General features: G+C 48.9%; 1 protein-coding gene across 2 annotated transcripts in view; it reads right to left on the bottom strand.

The window, feature by feature from the left end:
- Positions 1 to 10,348, bottom strand: part of MYO7B (myosin VIIB) — a 78,601-nt gene extending 68,253 nt beyond the window's left edge. For both annotated transcript variants that reach the window (XM_057745489.1, XM_057745490.1), the window contains exons 1-4: positions 10,331 to 10,348; positions 4,230 to 4,343; positions 3,000 to 3,152; positions 1,476 to 1,660 (exon numbers count right to left, since the gene is read on the bottom strand). In XM_057745489.1, the coding sequence (XP_057601472.1) occupies positions 1,476 to 1,660; positions 3,000 to 3,152; positions 4,230 to 4,343; positions 10,331 to 10,348 (470 nt within the window). The remainder of the gene's footprint in view (positions 1 to 1,475; positions 1,661 to 2,999; positions 3,153 to 4,229; positions 4,344 to 10,330) is intronic.
- Positions 10,349 to 13,780: the final 3,432 nt, after the last annotated feature.

Below are 13,780 nucleotides of genomic sequence, written 5' to 3'. Positions count from 1 at the left end.
TACCAGATCCCCAGGGCACTCCTGCACTTTACAGTTTGCCTAATGAACTCCCACAGTCCCATTCCCAGATGCAACTCCTGCCCAGTTCTGTTTCCCTTCCTGTACTATTTTGAAGCAAACCCCAGACAAATACGATTTCATCTGAAAATATTAATTTTTGAAAAGAGTTTTGACCCAAATGTCCCTGATCACTATGCCCGCGAAGTCAGTCAGGCTAACACCCCTGTATGTAGAGATGACTCTGAGGGCAGAGGGCGCAGGTGTGTCGCTCACGCCCCAGGGGAGGCAGTGTGACTCGGAGTGATGTTCATGTAAGGAGCCGCCTGGGTGCTCTGCACTCTTCTGCAGGCACTGCTGTCCTGGAGGTGATGCTTCCTGGCCAAGACATCTCTCTGTCTTCTTTTACCAGTGCCTTGGGTTTGAATTCCCTGCTTAACAGCTGTGTGTCTCTAGGAAAGAATGTCAACCTCTCTGGTGGGAGGTTTCCTCAACAGTAAAACAGGAATAGGAGTATCTGCTACAGAGAGTTGCTGAGAACATGAAACAGGATAACAAATGCTGTAGGACTTCGTTCTGGTCTCTGTTCCAACATCCCCTCCTCAGAGAGACCAGTCGCATCTGCCCTTTTACCTAAAGCAGTGGCCCCATCACTCTCTTTCCTCTTTCCCTGCAGTGTTTTTCTTCAAAGTTCTTATTACCTGCCGAAACAATGAGCTTACTTATTGCCTTTCTAGAATGTAAGCTCCACGAGGCAGGGATTTTAGTCCCTTTCCTTTGCTGCTGTCTTCCTATGTTAGGACAGGACAGGAAGCAAAATTGAAGCACAATAGAACCATGAATGAATGAATGAATGAATGAATGAATGAACGAACGGATAACTTAGAGCACCAAGCAAGGTGCCCTGGAGTCAGATTCCCTCTCCCCCTTCCTTTCCTGCTCAGCCTCCCTTCCATGGGTACCAGGAGGGCAGGAGGCAGAGAAGCAAGGCCAGCCAGCAAGTCTCTGAAGCAGGACCAGCACCTGGACTGGACAGGGGACACGTCCCTTCTAAGCCCCAGCAATCTGAGAGCTGTCGCCCCTGAGACCTGCCCTGAGGCTGCTTTTGAGGGACCTCACCTGTTTGATCCTTGCACCCCAAGTGGCCTATACTGGGTCCCATTTCTAAACTAGCCCATCCCCACCCTTCCTTCCTCCTCTTGGGAAATATTCACAGAAGGCTGGGGTGGTCCAGCCCTGATGATACAGTGGAAGAGCAGGTTCTGAAGGAAGGAAGCCTCAGAAGGAGTTTTTAGGGTGGAGGGGCTGCAGGGGGCCAGACGCAGGGGAGCTCATGGCTGTGGAGGAGGGTCTTTGCCGTTGAACGGGAGCCCCTAAGTTACACGCTGGTCTGGAGAGGTTTCGGGAGAGGAGATGGTCCCTCCTTTATGAGATGCTCGGAGGCAGTGCCTGGCCCACCTGCCCACCCAGGACCTCACCTGATAATGCAGCACTGGTCCCTCTTGTTCTTCTTCATGTTGAAGTAGCAGCTGTTGGCAATGGCAAAGATGTGTGGTGGCAGCTCGCCCACATGGCGTTTGTAGTACAGCTGCACCTGCTCCACGGTGTAGAGGGGCAGCATCTGGAACGGGTTCACGGCCACCAGGATGGAGCCTGTATATGTCTGGAGAAGGGAGAAGGTGATTAGTGGTCCGTACTCTGAGGATCAGCATGCTTGGTCCTGACTTTTGCCTTGGATGCCACCTCCAGAGGGCCACCAGGACTGGCTGACTCTGGTGGGGAGGCGGGGTCTGATCTGAGAGCCTGGGCGGCTCACCAGGGATGAGAGTTGCTGGGGTGGGCGTGCATTCACAGGAACGATAAATGAGGTGATCGTGGTTCATGTTTAGCTCTCTGCCTGGTATTTTGAAGAGGATCAATAAAAATGCACCGAATGTATGAAGCGAGCCTTCATCTGCCTCCCACAGGAGCCTCCGTGAGGCTGGGCTACCACGGGGGCCCTCAGGGACACCACTTGGGACCCTAGTTCAGGATCTCCTGCTCATCTGGAGCCGCCACTGGGCCTGCCCGCTTCTGTGGGTTGGAGCGGGGACAGCCACCTCAACAGTCATGTGCAGTGACTTCGTTTTCATTTTAGGAGAGAATAATCTCTCTGGCTCAGGACGATGACAATCAGATAAAAGAATGCAAGCCAAGCTCTTTGGAAAGGATAAGCTGCAATTCAACTTAGCTTACTGCTAAGCCAGAGTGGACTCAGAGTGCCCATCCCCTGCCCCCGGCACCCAGGGCCTCCTCCTTCTCCTCTCCCAGCTCTGCCCTCTGTGCAGGGCCCCCTGCTCACTATCCTGCTCCTCTCAGCATCCTAGGATCAGGGCTGGTTAGAGGTCATTGAGCTGCCTCTCTCTCTCAGAGGCCCGGACAGGTGGTGACTTTTCCAGGTCATACCTGCTCATGGCAGGGCTGGTGTCAGTTTTGGAATACCACCTCTCCCAGGAGGTCTGCATCAGAACAGGGATGTGAACCTCCCATCCACTGCTAGGCTTTGGGAGAAGGACCCGCATCTACCTACACAGTCCTCCTGGTTATCACATAACTTACTTCATAGGAGGGCAGAGGTCTATTGCCTGGTAACCCTGTCTCTGCCACATACCTAGGAAGGAAACAGGCAGAAGACTACTCCCCACAGCCTCTGGTCCACTCAGCCATCAGAGCAGAACTTCTGCTCAGCCACAGATGAGGGAAGAGGCAGCAGTAATTGAGCAGCTACTGCGTGCCGGGCACTGGGCTGGCACCTGCACGTCAGCTTTCTGCACCCTCGAAGGCTTGATCCACCTGCTGCTTTCGGATGGGGGAGCAGAGGCTGATGAGCACCCACATACTGTGAGGGCGTGCAGAGCAGGTTCGGAGCCAGGTGCGCCTGGGGCATGGTTTTCTTCCCCCGCCAGGTCGGCACGTATGGCCCAAGCGCATCACGGGGGTCCGTGTGGCCAGGGGGCACTCACGTAGATCTTGTGCTGCTGGTAGCGGATCAGGAGGTTGTGCACCATGCCTGCCTCGTTCAGGTCCCCCAGGCGGATCATGTCATCCACACCCTGAGCCGAGTTGGGGTGCATGGGGCTGAGGATGCCAGAGTCCTCTGCTTGGATCCAGCATTCCTGGAACAAAGGGCACAGACTCTCCTGAGTGGTGGCCTCTGCCTGGGCCAACCTCTCCTCCATGTCCTCAGTGGATCAGTCGACCTGGTGGCCAGAACCTGGCCAGGGTAGTCTGTGGTGAAGGTCAAGCAGTCGGGTCAATCCAAGGCTGGAGTCAGCACATGTCTAGGGCTGGGGGGTCCGTGTGCACTGGGGCTAAGGATGAAGTTCAGACCAGGGTCAGAGGAGCAAGTAGCCAGGAGTTAGATTTGGCTGTGGTTGGGATCGGGGCAGTTTGCAGCTGGGGTCCTCACAGATGATTGGGATAAAAGTGTGCAAGGAAAAGTGTTTTTTGTTTTTAAATGGCATGACATCATTTTGCAAACAGAAGATGTTACTGTTAATGTTTGACTGGTTTCCATATTATGGGGCTCACGGGTCACAATCTAGAACGTTCTCCTTGAAGGCCAAGTCTCCACATGCTTCACTTTGCAGCCCCTCAGCAAAGAGGGCTGCCCAAGGAGGACCTAAGTGACCAGCTAGACCCCTCACTCTGCATACCCTTCCCCACAGCCCCTCCCCTGCTCCTTCCCACCCCCCCAGGTGACTGAGCTGCACCCCCAGCCGGTCACCCTGAGCCTCCTACTCTCTCGTCTGGGCTGCTTTGCTGTGATCTGGGCTTCCTCCTCCTCCTCACATTTGGGGGTCTCCCCTCCAGGCATCTTTCTCACACACCTTTCCCTCCCTCGTGCCTGTCCTCCCTGCGCACCGTCTTCACTTTGCAAATGAGCTTCCTGCCAGCTCTCTTTTCTACCCTTTTCCCAATTCATTCTTTCCTGCTCCCTGATTGTCCTAATTTTCCACCTGCCAACCCGCTCCCTGGTTCTTCGCTATAGAAACAGTTCCCAAGACAGACATGCAGTGTTCACATGACAGGACTTCCCTGTGGTCTGTCCTGCCTCATGGGTCCCTGACTTGGGCTCTGGAATCCCCGGTATTGGGAGCAGTACCGGAGAAGGGAGGGGGCTCAGGGCCCTGGAGGTGGTGGGTGGGGGGCAGAGAAGGGCGAACCTCTTAGGAGAGGGTGTCCGTACTGACCTTGCCCTCATCATCTTCAACCAAGATCTTGCCAGGCTTTGTTTCTTTGATGATGCCCCCGATGGCCACACCAGTCTTGTCGGCAGAGGTGGGGTTCAGCCACACGTGGTCACCCTGGAGGGCAGAGAGGAGTTGCAGGTCAGATCCTTGCTCCACCTTCCCCTTCCTGCTCAAGACGTACCTCCCCTGGAAAGAGGGGGGTGTCCCATCCAAGAGATCCCAAGGTGGCTGGCGTGTTCTCTCTCCCCCTTGTCCTCCCCAATTCCCCTCCTCCTCCTCTCCTCCTCCTTCTTTTTCTTCTTCCCTCTCTCCTCCCCCCCACCCCCATGCCCCAGCCCTTTCTTGCTCTTGCCAGGAAGTTAATGGGAGGTGGCAGGGGAAGCGTCCCTGGCCCAGTTTTTGCAGGAAAGTGTCCCTCTGTGAGGTGCAAAAAGAGAGTCTTTGCCCTGTGAATAGCCCTATAGTAGCTACACCCAATAGCTGGGGAAAAGCCAAGACTAAACTCTCACTAGGTCTGTGCCTGGCCTGCAACATGGCATTGACCCACACGAACCTCTTTCTGATCCAAGAAAGCTCACCCCACTCAAAGAGGAGGAATCCCAAAGGAACAAGCACAGATCCACATGCAAAGATACTGAAATTCAAAAGGAGGCAAGGAGCAGGTGAATAACACTCCCCAGGGGAAAACAAACAAACTGCCACAGAGCCGTGGAAAGCTGTGACCCAGTGTTTCACCACACTTTCCAAAAACTCAATGAGGTGTAGAGCACAGGCACGAGAGCTCATAAATTAGATGCTGAGACAACTGCAAAGGATGAATTGGCAGAACTCGAGATAGAAATGAAGGAAAAGAAGTAAACATGGGCTAGAGATGAAAGCGAAACTGGAAACAACAACAGGGGAATAAGCACTGCTAAAATCATGGTAAAGATCATGGAAGACAGGAGGAGAACAGTGGGCAAAACGACACAGAAATCTCCAAAATTAGGATTAGGAAGAAAAGGATATGGAAGGCAGGCGAAAATACAAATAATCAAAGTGCCCAAAGAAGAAAACCAGGGGAAAAAAAAAACAGAAAAATTATTTAAAGATATAATTCAAGACAACTTTCCAGAAATTAATGAAGCCTTGAATCTATGGACTGAAGACACATCATTATTTCTTTGGCATAATGACAAAGAAAAATCAACTCTAGGACACATGCTAGTAAAGGTTATTGGACTTCAAAAATAAAGAAATAATTCTTTGAGGGGTAGGCAGAGAAAAAGACAAGTTCACTTATAAGGAGAAAATTTAGGACAAATTCAAATCATATATGAGGGCAGAACAACTCCTACAAAGACCTCAGGAAAAGAGCAATACAGCTATTAGGATGGCCATTATAAAAAGGACAGAAACCTACAAGTGTTGTTGAGGATGTAGAGAAATTGGAACCCTGGTATACTGTTGGTGGGAATGTAATATAGTGCAGCCACTGGAGAAAACAGTATGAAGGTTCCTCAATAAAGTAAAAATAGGGGCTTCCCTGGTGGCGCAGTGGTTAATAATCCGCCTGCCAATGCAGGGACATGGGTTCGAGCCCTGGGCTGGGAAGATCCCACGTGCCATGGAGCAACTAAGTCCGTGCACCACAACTACTGAGCCTGTGCTCTAGAGCCCATGAGCCACAACTCATGAGCCCATGCACTGCAACTACTGAAGCCCAAGTGCCTAGAGCCTGTGCTCTGCAAGAGAAGCCACCGCAATGAGAAGCCTGCGCACTGCAACGAAGAGTAGACCCCGCTCTCCACAAGTACAGAAAGCCCACGTGCAGCAACAAAGACCCAACACAGCCAATTAAATAAATAAATAAATAAATTTATTTTTTAAAAAAGTAAAAATACAGTTACTGGTGGGATCTAGCAACCCCACTTCTAGGTAAATATTCAAAGAAATTCAAAGCAGCATCTCAAAGACATATTTGCACTCCTATGTTCACTGAAGCATTATTTATAATAGCCAAGAGGTAAAAACAACCCAAATGTCTATTGGCAGATGAAAAAATAAACAAAAATGTAATATATACAGTCATCTCTCAGAATACTTGGGGGATTGATTCCAGGAGCCCCTGCAGATACCAAAATCCATGGATGCTCAAGTGTCTTATGTAAAATGACCTAGCACAATGAATACCACACACCATGGAATATTATGCAGCCTTAAAAAAGAAGGAAATCCCAGGCTTCCCTGGTGGTGCAATGGTTAAGAATCTGCCTGCCATAGCAGGGACACAGGTTCAATCCCTGAGCCAGGAAGATCCCACATGCCTTGGAGCAACTAAGCCTGTGTGCCACAGCTACTGAGCCCACACACAGCAACTACTGAAAACTGAGTGCCTAGAGCCCATGCTCTGCAACAAGAGAAGCCACTGCAATGAGAAACCCGCACAGCACAGCACAATAAAGAGTAGCCCCTGCTCGCCACAACTAGAGAAAGCACGTGTGCAGCAACGAAGACCCAATGCAGCCAAAAATAAATAAATAAATAAATAATTAAAAAGTCAAAAATCTTAAAAAAAAAGAAAAAGTAAATCCTGACATGTGCTACAATGTGGATGGACCTCAAGAATATTATGCCAAGAGACAGAAGCCAGTCACAGAAGGACAAACGCTGTGTGATTCCACTCATGTAATGTATCTAAAGCAGTCAGGATCACAGAAACAGAAAGTAGAACGGCAGTTGTCAGGGCCTGGAGGAGGACAGAGGGAAAACAGCATTTAATGAGTATAGAGTTTCAAGTATGCAAGGTGAAAATGTTCTCAGATCTGTTGCACAACAATGTGAATATACATAACAATACTGAACTGTACGCTTAAAAGTGGTTCAGATGGTAAATTGAATGTTATCTGTTTTTACCATAATTAAAAAATCCAACAACTTTTTTTTACGCAGCCAAATTGAGATTCCAGTATAAACATAACATTTTTGAAGATGCAATATTTTCCCGTAAGTTTTTTGGAAAAATCAATTAGATGACAAACCAGTCAATAGTAAAAAGAGTGAAAATAGGTTCACACCAACACACACAGTCATGAAGCTTCAAAATACTTGAAACGAAGAAAAGATCATAAAAGCTTTCAGAGAGAAAAATGTTTTATATTGATACAAAATCTCAAGAGTTAGAAGAGTTTCCGACTTCTCCATGGCAATGCTGGAAACCAGGAATACATGTCTTCACCGTCTTCACCGTTCTCAGAGAAAATTACGTTTGGTATGGAATCCTGCCGAGCTGACATTCAAATGTGAATAAACATATTTTTAGACATGCAAGTTGTTAAATATATTTACCTCATGTGTACCCTTTCTCAGGAAGCTATTACAGGTTGTGATTGATCAAAACAAGGGAGAAAACCAAGAGAAAGAAAGACCTTGGGTCCAGGAAAAGGGATTCAGTGCGAAGGAGAGGTGAAAGAAATGTTCAGGGTGGTTGTGAAGGAGACCCCAAGATGATCCCAAGGTGTGTGTCTAAGAAGTAGAGGATGCCAGCTTAGATATTGCAAGTCAGCAACTCTGAGAGAAACTTCTTCCTGAGGATGAAATTGATTGAACTCTCAGATGGATAATTTTGAAAGGACATTGTCACATCTGGGAGAAAGCTGGGTGTGGGGAAGGTTATGTTGCTATAAGTACACGGAAAACAAGGCAGATGGGGAGAAAGACAATTACAAAGTCTAACAAAGGGAAGCACAGCACTTAGGGTACATTGCAGGGCTCAGTCGAGAGGAACATTTTCTTTCTTTTTCTTTTTAACTTTTTATTTTATATTGGAGTGTAGTTGATTAACAGTGTTGTGCTAGTTTCAGGTGTACAGCAAAGTGATTCAATTATACATATACATGTATCTCTTCTTTTTCAAATTCTTTTCCCATTTAGGTGGTTACATAATATTGAGCAGAGTTCCCTGTGCTATACAGTAGGTCCTTGTTGGTTATCTGTTTTAAGTATAGCAGTGTGTACATGTCAATCCCAAACTCCCTGACCATCCACCCCACCCCCTACCCCCCCAATCCCCGCCCTTCCCTCCTTGTAACCATAGGTTCCTTGGAGAGGAACATTTTCTTAGATACTATAAGTAAACTCTGTATGTAGATCTAGTGAAAGCTAGGATTTAACAATTTTGGGTGGGCAGGGGTTAGGAGTGAGGAGCTAGGGTCTGTGTCACCTAGTGGGAAGTCAGTAATAGATGATGCTTGGATCCACAAACTCAAGTAGCCCTGCACACATGTTCTTTACAGCAGCGGTCCCCACCCGTTTTGGCACCAGGGACCGGTTTAGTGGAAGACGATGTTTCCACGGACAGGGGCGGGGCTAATGCAAGCGATGGGGGGATGGTTCAGGTGGTAATGCGAGCGATGCCGAGCCGCAGATGAAGCTTCGGCTGCTTGCCCGCTGCTCACCTCCTGCTGTGCGGCCCAGTTCCTAGCAGGCCACGGACCGGCAGCAGTCCGTGGCCCCGGGTTTGGGGACCCCTGCTTTAGAGACACAGAGGAAGTATCAAAGAATCAACTAGAAGGTCGACGGTGGTCACCTCTGTGGAAGAGGAATTGGGGGACTGATTCTTTAAACTGTGTGCCCAAAACAACTTTATAAAAAGAAAACTAAGTGAAAAAGAACAGCAAGGAACAGCTGCCACTGGATACAGAAGACCAGCCTGAGCAACATACTAGGCTCAGTGAACTAATTCAATCACAGCAGGAACATCTGAGACCTGGAAAAGTGTTCTTACAACAAGGATGAAATTCCAGTGTGAAAATTGAAGCGTGCAGCTGGAACAGTTGGCAAATTACCAAAGCGAGAAAATTATCAAAGACAGATGATGGGCATCTCACAGCAAACTTGATATTAACCAGAGATGAGAAAGAGAGAGATACCATTTCCAATCCACATTGAATGATAAGGTGTTAGCCCAACGTGAGCTGGAAGAATAAATAAAAGAGCTGGAACATGACTTTTGTTTATTCCATTTGGCCAAAGCTCTGCTAGGAAATAGATGAGAAGCCAAGCAGCAGAAAACAGAGCTGCTTCTTGAACTCTGTTGGAAGAAAGAGATGACTGTGCAGAAGCAGCTGAGTCAGGAAAAGAATGAGCAGGAAGAGATAAGCAGAAGTTCTCAGTCAAGTCTATATTGAGATTCAAGAAATAGAGGATGAGGGGACTTCCCTGGTGGTGCAGTGGTCAAGAATCCGCCTGCCAATGCAGGGACACAGGATCAATCCCTGGTCTGGGATAATCCCAGATGCCACAGAGCAACTAAGCCCATGAGCCATAACTGTTGAGCCCGTGCACCACAACTACTGAAGTCCACGTGCCTAGAGCCCGTGCTCTGCAACAAGAGAAGCCACCACAATGAGAAGCCCGCACACCACAACAAAGAGTAGCCCCTGCTTACCACAACTAGAGAAAGCCCACGTGCAGCAACACAAACACAATGTAGCCAAATAAATAGATAAAAATAAATAAATAAAAGATCTCCACATTAAAATTTAAGAAAAAGATAAATGAAGAAGCCAACAAACGAGAAATACCTTTGTCAAGACATTTTTATCTATGTTCTTTCATTTTTCCTTTTATTTTATCTTTTAAAAAATTTATTGAAATATAGTTGATTTACAATGCTGTGTTAGTTTCAGGTGTATAGCAAAGTGACTCAGTTAAACATATATATATATATATATATATATATATATATTCTTTCTTTTTTTATATTATTTCCATTATAGGTTATCACAAGATATTGAGTATAGTTACCTGTGCTATACAGTAGGTCCTTGTTGGTTACCTATTTTATATATAGTAGTGTGTTTTGTCAAGACATTTTAAGCCCTGAATATAAGTGGGGAATTACTGTGCACTTGTGGCCATCCTGCTGAGGCCCAGAGGTTGGCCGAACTCATTTCTTTAGATAATTGCAATACAATCTGTCTTATGCCTCAAACTCCCTGTCTCTGGTATTTTCCTTATAGGGTCTCATTGCCTCTCTTCTTCTCTCCTTGGGAGTAATTTGACTTAGCCTTTGGCAACTCCCATGAGCAACCCCTGGAGGGAAGAGATGCAGTTCTTACCAGTCTCAAGCCCGACATCCTGAGGCAGCCGCTCCTGACAGCCTGTGTGCAGAGGGAAAGCAGAATGTCAGTTCTCATGGCTCTGGCTTGGAGCCCTGGAGGGTAGGGGCCACGTGTGCTCCTCGGTGTGGCCCTGAGTGCCCAGCATGGGGCTGAGAAGTGACTCTTGAATAAACGGATGGGTGAGTCACAGTCCCACCACAGGTGTAAGGGGAGGCTCTCCCAGCTTCGTCCATCCTATCTTGTCTTTATTGAAAGTCTATTTTGCGCTCAGCACTGAGCTCAACACAGGGAGTGGGGTGGTTCTGAGCATCCTCAGGACACCATCCCTGCCATCCAGGAGCTCAAGCTGTATCTGGTCAGACATCCGTGAACACCAGTCATCACCATGCACCACACAGAGTGCTGAGAGAAGCAGCCAGAAGAACCAGGGACACAACACACTCCATCTAAACCTCACTGGCACCCACAAAACACAGATACCCCCCATTTCACTCATGGGACTCAACAAAGGAAAGGTGACCCATAACACTGCTGGGAATTCAGCCTGCACCTGCCTCCTTTCAAACCTGTCCCCAGCGCCTGGCTGCCTCCCTGGTGCCTTGGGAGCACACAGGCAGGCCTGAGTAGCTGCCAGCAGGTGAGGGAGGGAGGGCGGGGCCCTGATCTAAAGGGGGAGCCCCGCCCAGCACCAGCCCTGCTTCTCCTTGCACTGAACAGCGTGAGGCAGGTACTGGCTTCTTTGTTCATCACATGCTCCCTGCTTCCTCGGAGGGACCCAGGAAATACTTGTTCAGTGAAACAGAGAATGGAGCCCTTGGAGAGGATGTCCTTTGGCGATGGCTTTGCCAGATTTGTAAGAATTCACAGTGGAAGAAAAGAGCTGCGTTCTTGGGAGTTCCCTGGTGGTTAGGGTTCAGGGTTTTCACTGTCGTGACCTGGGTTCAACCTCTGTTCAGGGAACTGAGATTCTGCAAACTGCACGGCCCAAAAAGGGGGGGGGGTCATTCTCTAGGAAAGGTGCAACTTTAGCAAAGGCAGAGAGAAAAGTGCAAAGGATGTGAGGGTTCAGGGGTCAGCATGTTTGGGTCCGTAAGAGAAGAGTAGGGGAGTAGGTAGTGGGTGAACATGACAGAGAGTCTTTGCCACTCTGTTCTGCTGGACAAAGAATTTTCTTATTCCAGTTTTTATTTAGTGCATGGCCATTTACACATTCATGGCAATCTACACCTCCCAGCATGTGTTGAGCACTTACACAATGTAAAAGGCAGTAATCAGATTAAGGTTCCTTTTTAAGGTCTGAGGTTACAGCTCTTTCAAGGGGAGGCTGGTCCATCTCCCCACCTCACATACACCAGGGAGGTGGTGGATGGGAAAGATGCAGAGAGCCATTGCCCGCCTCTGGCTTCCCACTCTGGCTCCGGCCCCTCACTTCTCTACCCCAAGCAGGAATCTGAGGCCCACCGTGTACTTCAGCTCCGTCACCTGTTACCCCCTTACTCGTGGTACTGACCTTCGTGGATGTAAGCCCTCTCCAGACACCAGGATCTGTCTCACAGATGCCCCTCCACCAGTCCTGCCATCCCTGGGGGGTGACCTGCCACGTGTCCTGGACTCCCACTCCTCTGACCCTCAGACTCCATTGACCTCCATTCCCCCGACTGGCCTTGGTCTTCCCGTGTCCCAGAACTTCTCCACTGCAGAAGCCATGTCTTCTAACTGCCACCCTCCAGCCACACCCTAGGTGAGCACCAGGCCCTCTGCCCACAGGCAACTGTTTCCTCATGTCATCACGACCCTTTGGCCCTTGCTTTTCTCCCCAGTCTATCAACCAGGCATGGGAAATTGACTTAAATCTTTCTTTGGAACAAACTGGCTTTATAAGTACCCATGAACAGAGTACAAAATAAAGTACAAGAAGCTGCACCCTCTGGTCCCTCTTGTCTTGTGAATGGTGTTGACTCCTGCTCTCACCTTGCAAAGTCCCAGCACCGAGCTGAGCACACCAAGGATGGGTCCTATCATCTTGTGGCAGGGGCCAGGGAAGTTTCATGGGCTGCACCTCCCCTAGGACTTTAGAAATGCCCAGGGACCCTGGAGTGGACCCTTGTCAGCTGTTTCTGGGGAAAAATAACCGAACAAACCACTCCTGTCTCAAATCTCTCTCCCACTACCTACTCTGCAGAAACCTTGATCTGCATCACTGAAAAAAGAGAGACGTTACCCTCAGCTTCCAGCTCTGCCCACTCCCTGCTTTTCCCTATACCTGCGAGTACTTAAGGGACTGCCCAGGGGAAGGGGCCCCCGACAGCCCCGCACTAACCCTTCCAGCGCTGTGCTCTCTGGCCTCCTCCATCAGGGCTTTTGCTTTAATGATTACTGCGGTGGTTAAACTATGCCCACAAAATACTTTGACGTTGCTCGCTTCCAAAGCTGGCCGCTCATCCTCCCTACTCTGGATGAATGGAGATATACACACACATACATAAACTTCTAATAGATAGAATAAGGTGGGAGTGATGGAGTGTAGCTTCCGAGACTAGTGTGTAAAAGGCTCTGTGACTTCCTCCTGGTGCTCGCTAAGATCGCTCAGCCTGGGAAACGTGCGGCCATGTCATGAGGACTCTTGAGCAGCCCCAAGGAGGACCCACGTGGTGAGGAACTCAGGTCTCCAGTCAACAACCCATGATCTTAGAAGCAGATCTTCCAGCCTCGGTCAAGTCTTCAGATGACCAGCGCTCCAGCCAATGTCCTGAATGCAACCTTGTTATGGGCTGAATTGTGTCCATCCCCCCCCCCCCACCCCCCACCCCCACCCCCCCCGCCGCTGCTGGTCAAGTTCATATGTTGAAGTCCTAGCCCCGAGTGCCTTAGCATGGGGTATTTGATGATAAAGCTGTTAAAGAAGTGCTGAAGTTAAACTGAAGCTGTGAGTGTCGGGTGTAATCCAACATCATTGAGATCCTTGTGAGAAGAGGAAGAGATACCAGAGCTGTGCGTGCAGAGGGATGGCCGTACGAGGACAAAGTAGCGAGAGGGCAACTGTCTGCAAGCCAAGGAGAGGGGCCTTGGGAAAAAACAACCCTGCCAGCATCTTTGGTCTGGGACTTCCAGGTCCAGAATTGTGAGAACATAAATGTCTGTTGTTTAAGCTGCCTAGTCTGTGGCATTTTGGTATGGCAGCCCTAGAAAAAGAGTACAAACCTCATGAGGGCTCCTGGCCCAGAACCACCCAGCTAAGCCACCCTTGGACTTTAGACATTGGGTGAGGAAATACATATTTGTCATTTTAAGCTGAAAAACCTTGGAGTGACTCATTATGCAGCAGTAGATAAGTAATACAATTACCCCTCCCTCTCACATCTTCATTCATACGTACTCTGCTGGCTTCTCCTCCCTGCAGAGAGATGCATGTTTTGTCTATCTTAAGATGAGTTTTCTTGGCCTCAT

Source organism: Hippopotamus amphibius, chromosome 8 (assembly GCF_030028045.1).
Source record: "Hippopotamus amphibius kiboko isolate mHipAmp2 chromosome 8, mHipAmp2.hap2, whole genome shotgun sequence".
In the NCBI taxonomy this organism is placed as follows: Eukaryota; Metazoa; Chordata; class Mammalia; order Artiodactyla; family Hippopotamidae; genus Hippopotamus; species Hippopotamus amphibius.
Note: the sequence above shows the minus strand (reverse complement) of the source record. Positions and strands in the feature narration are given on the sequence as shown.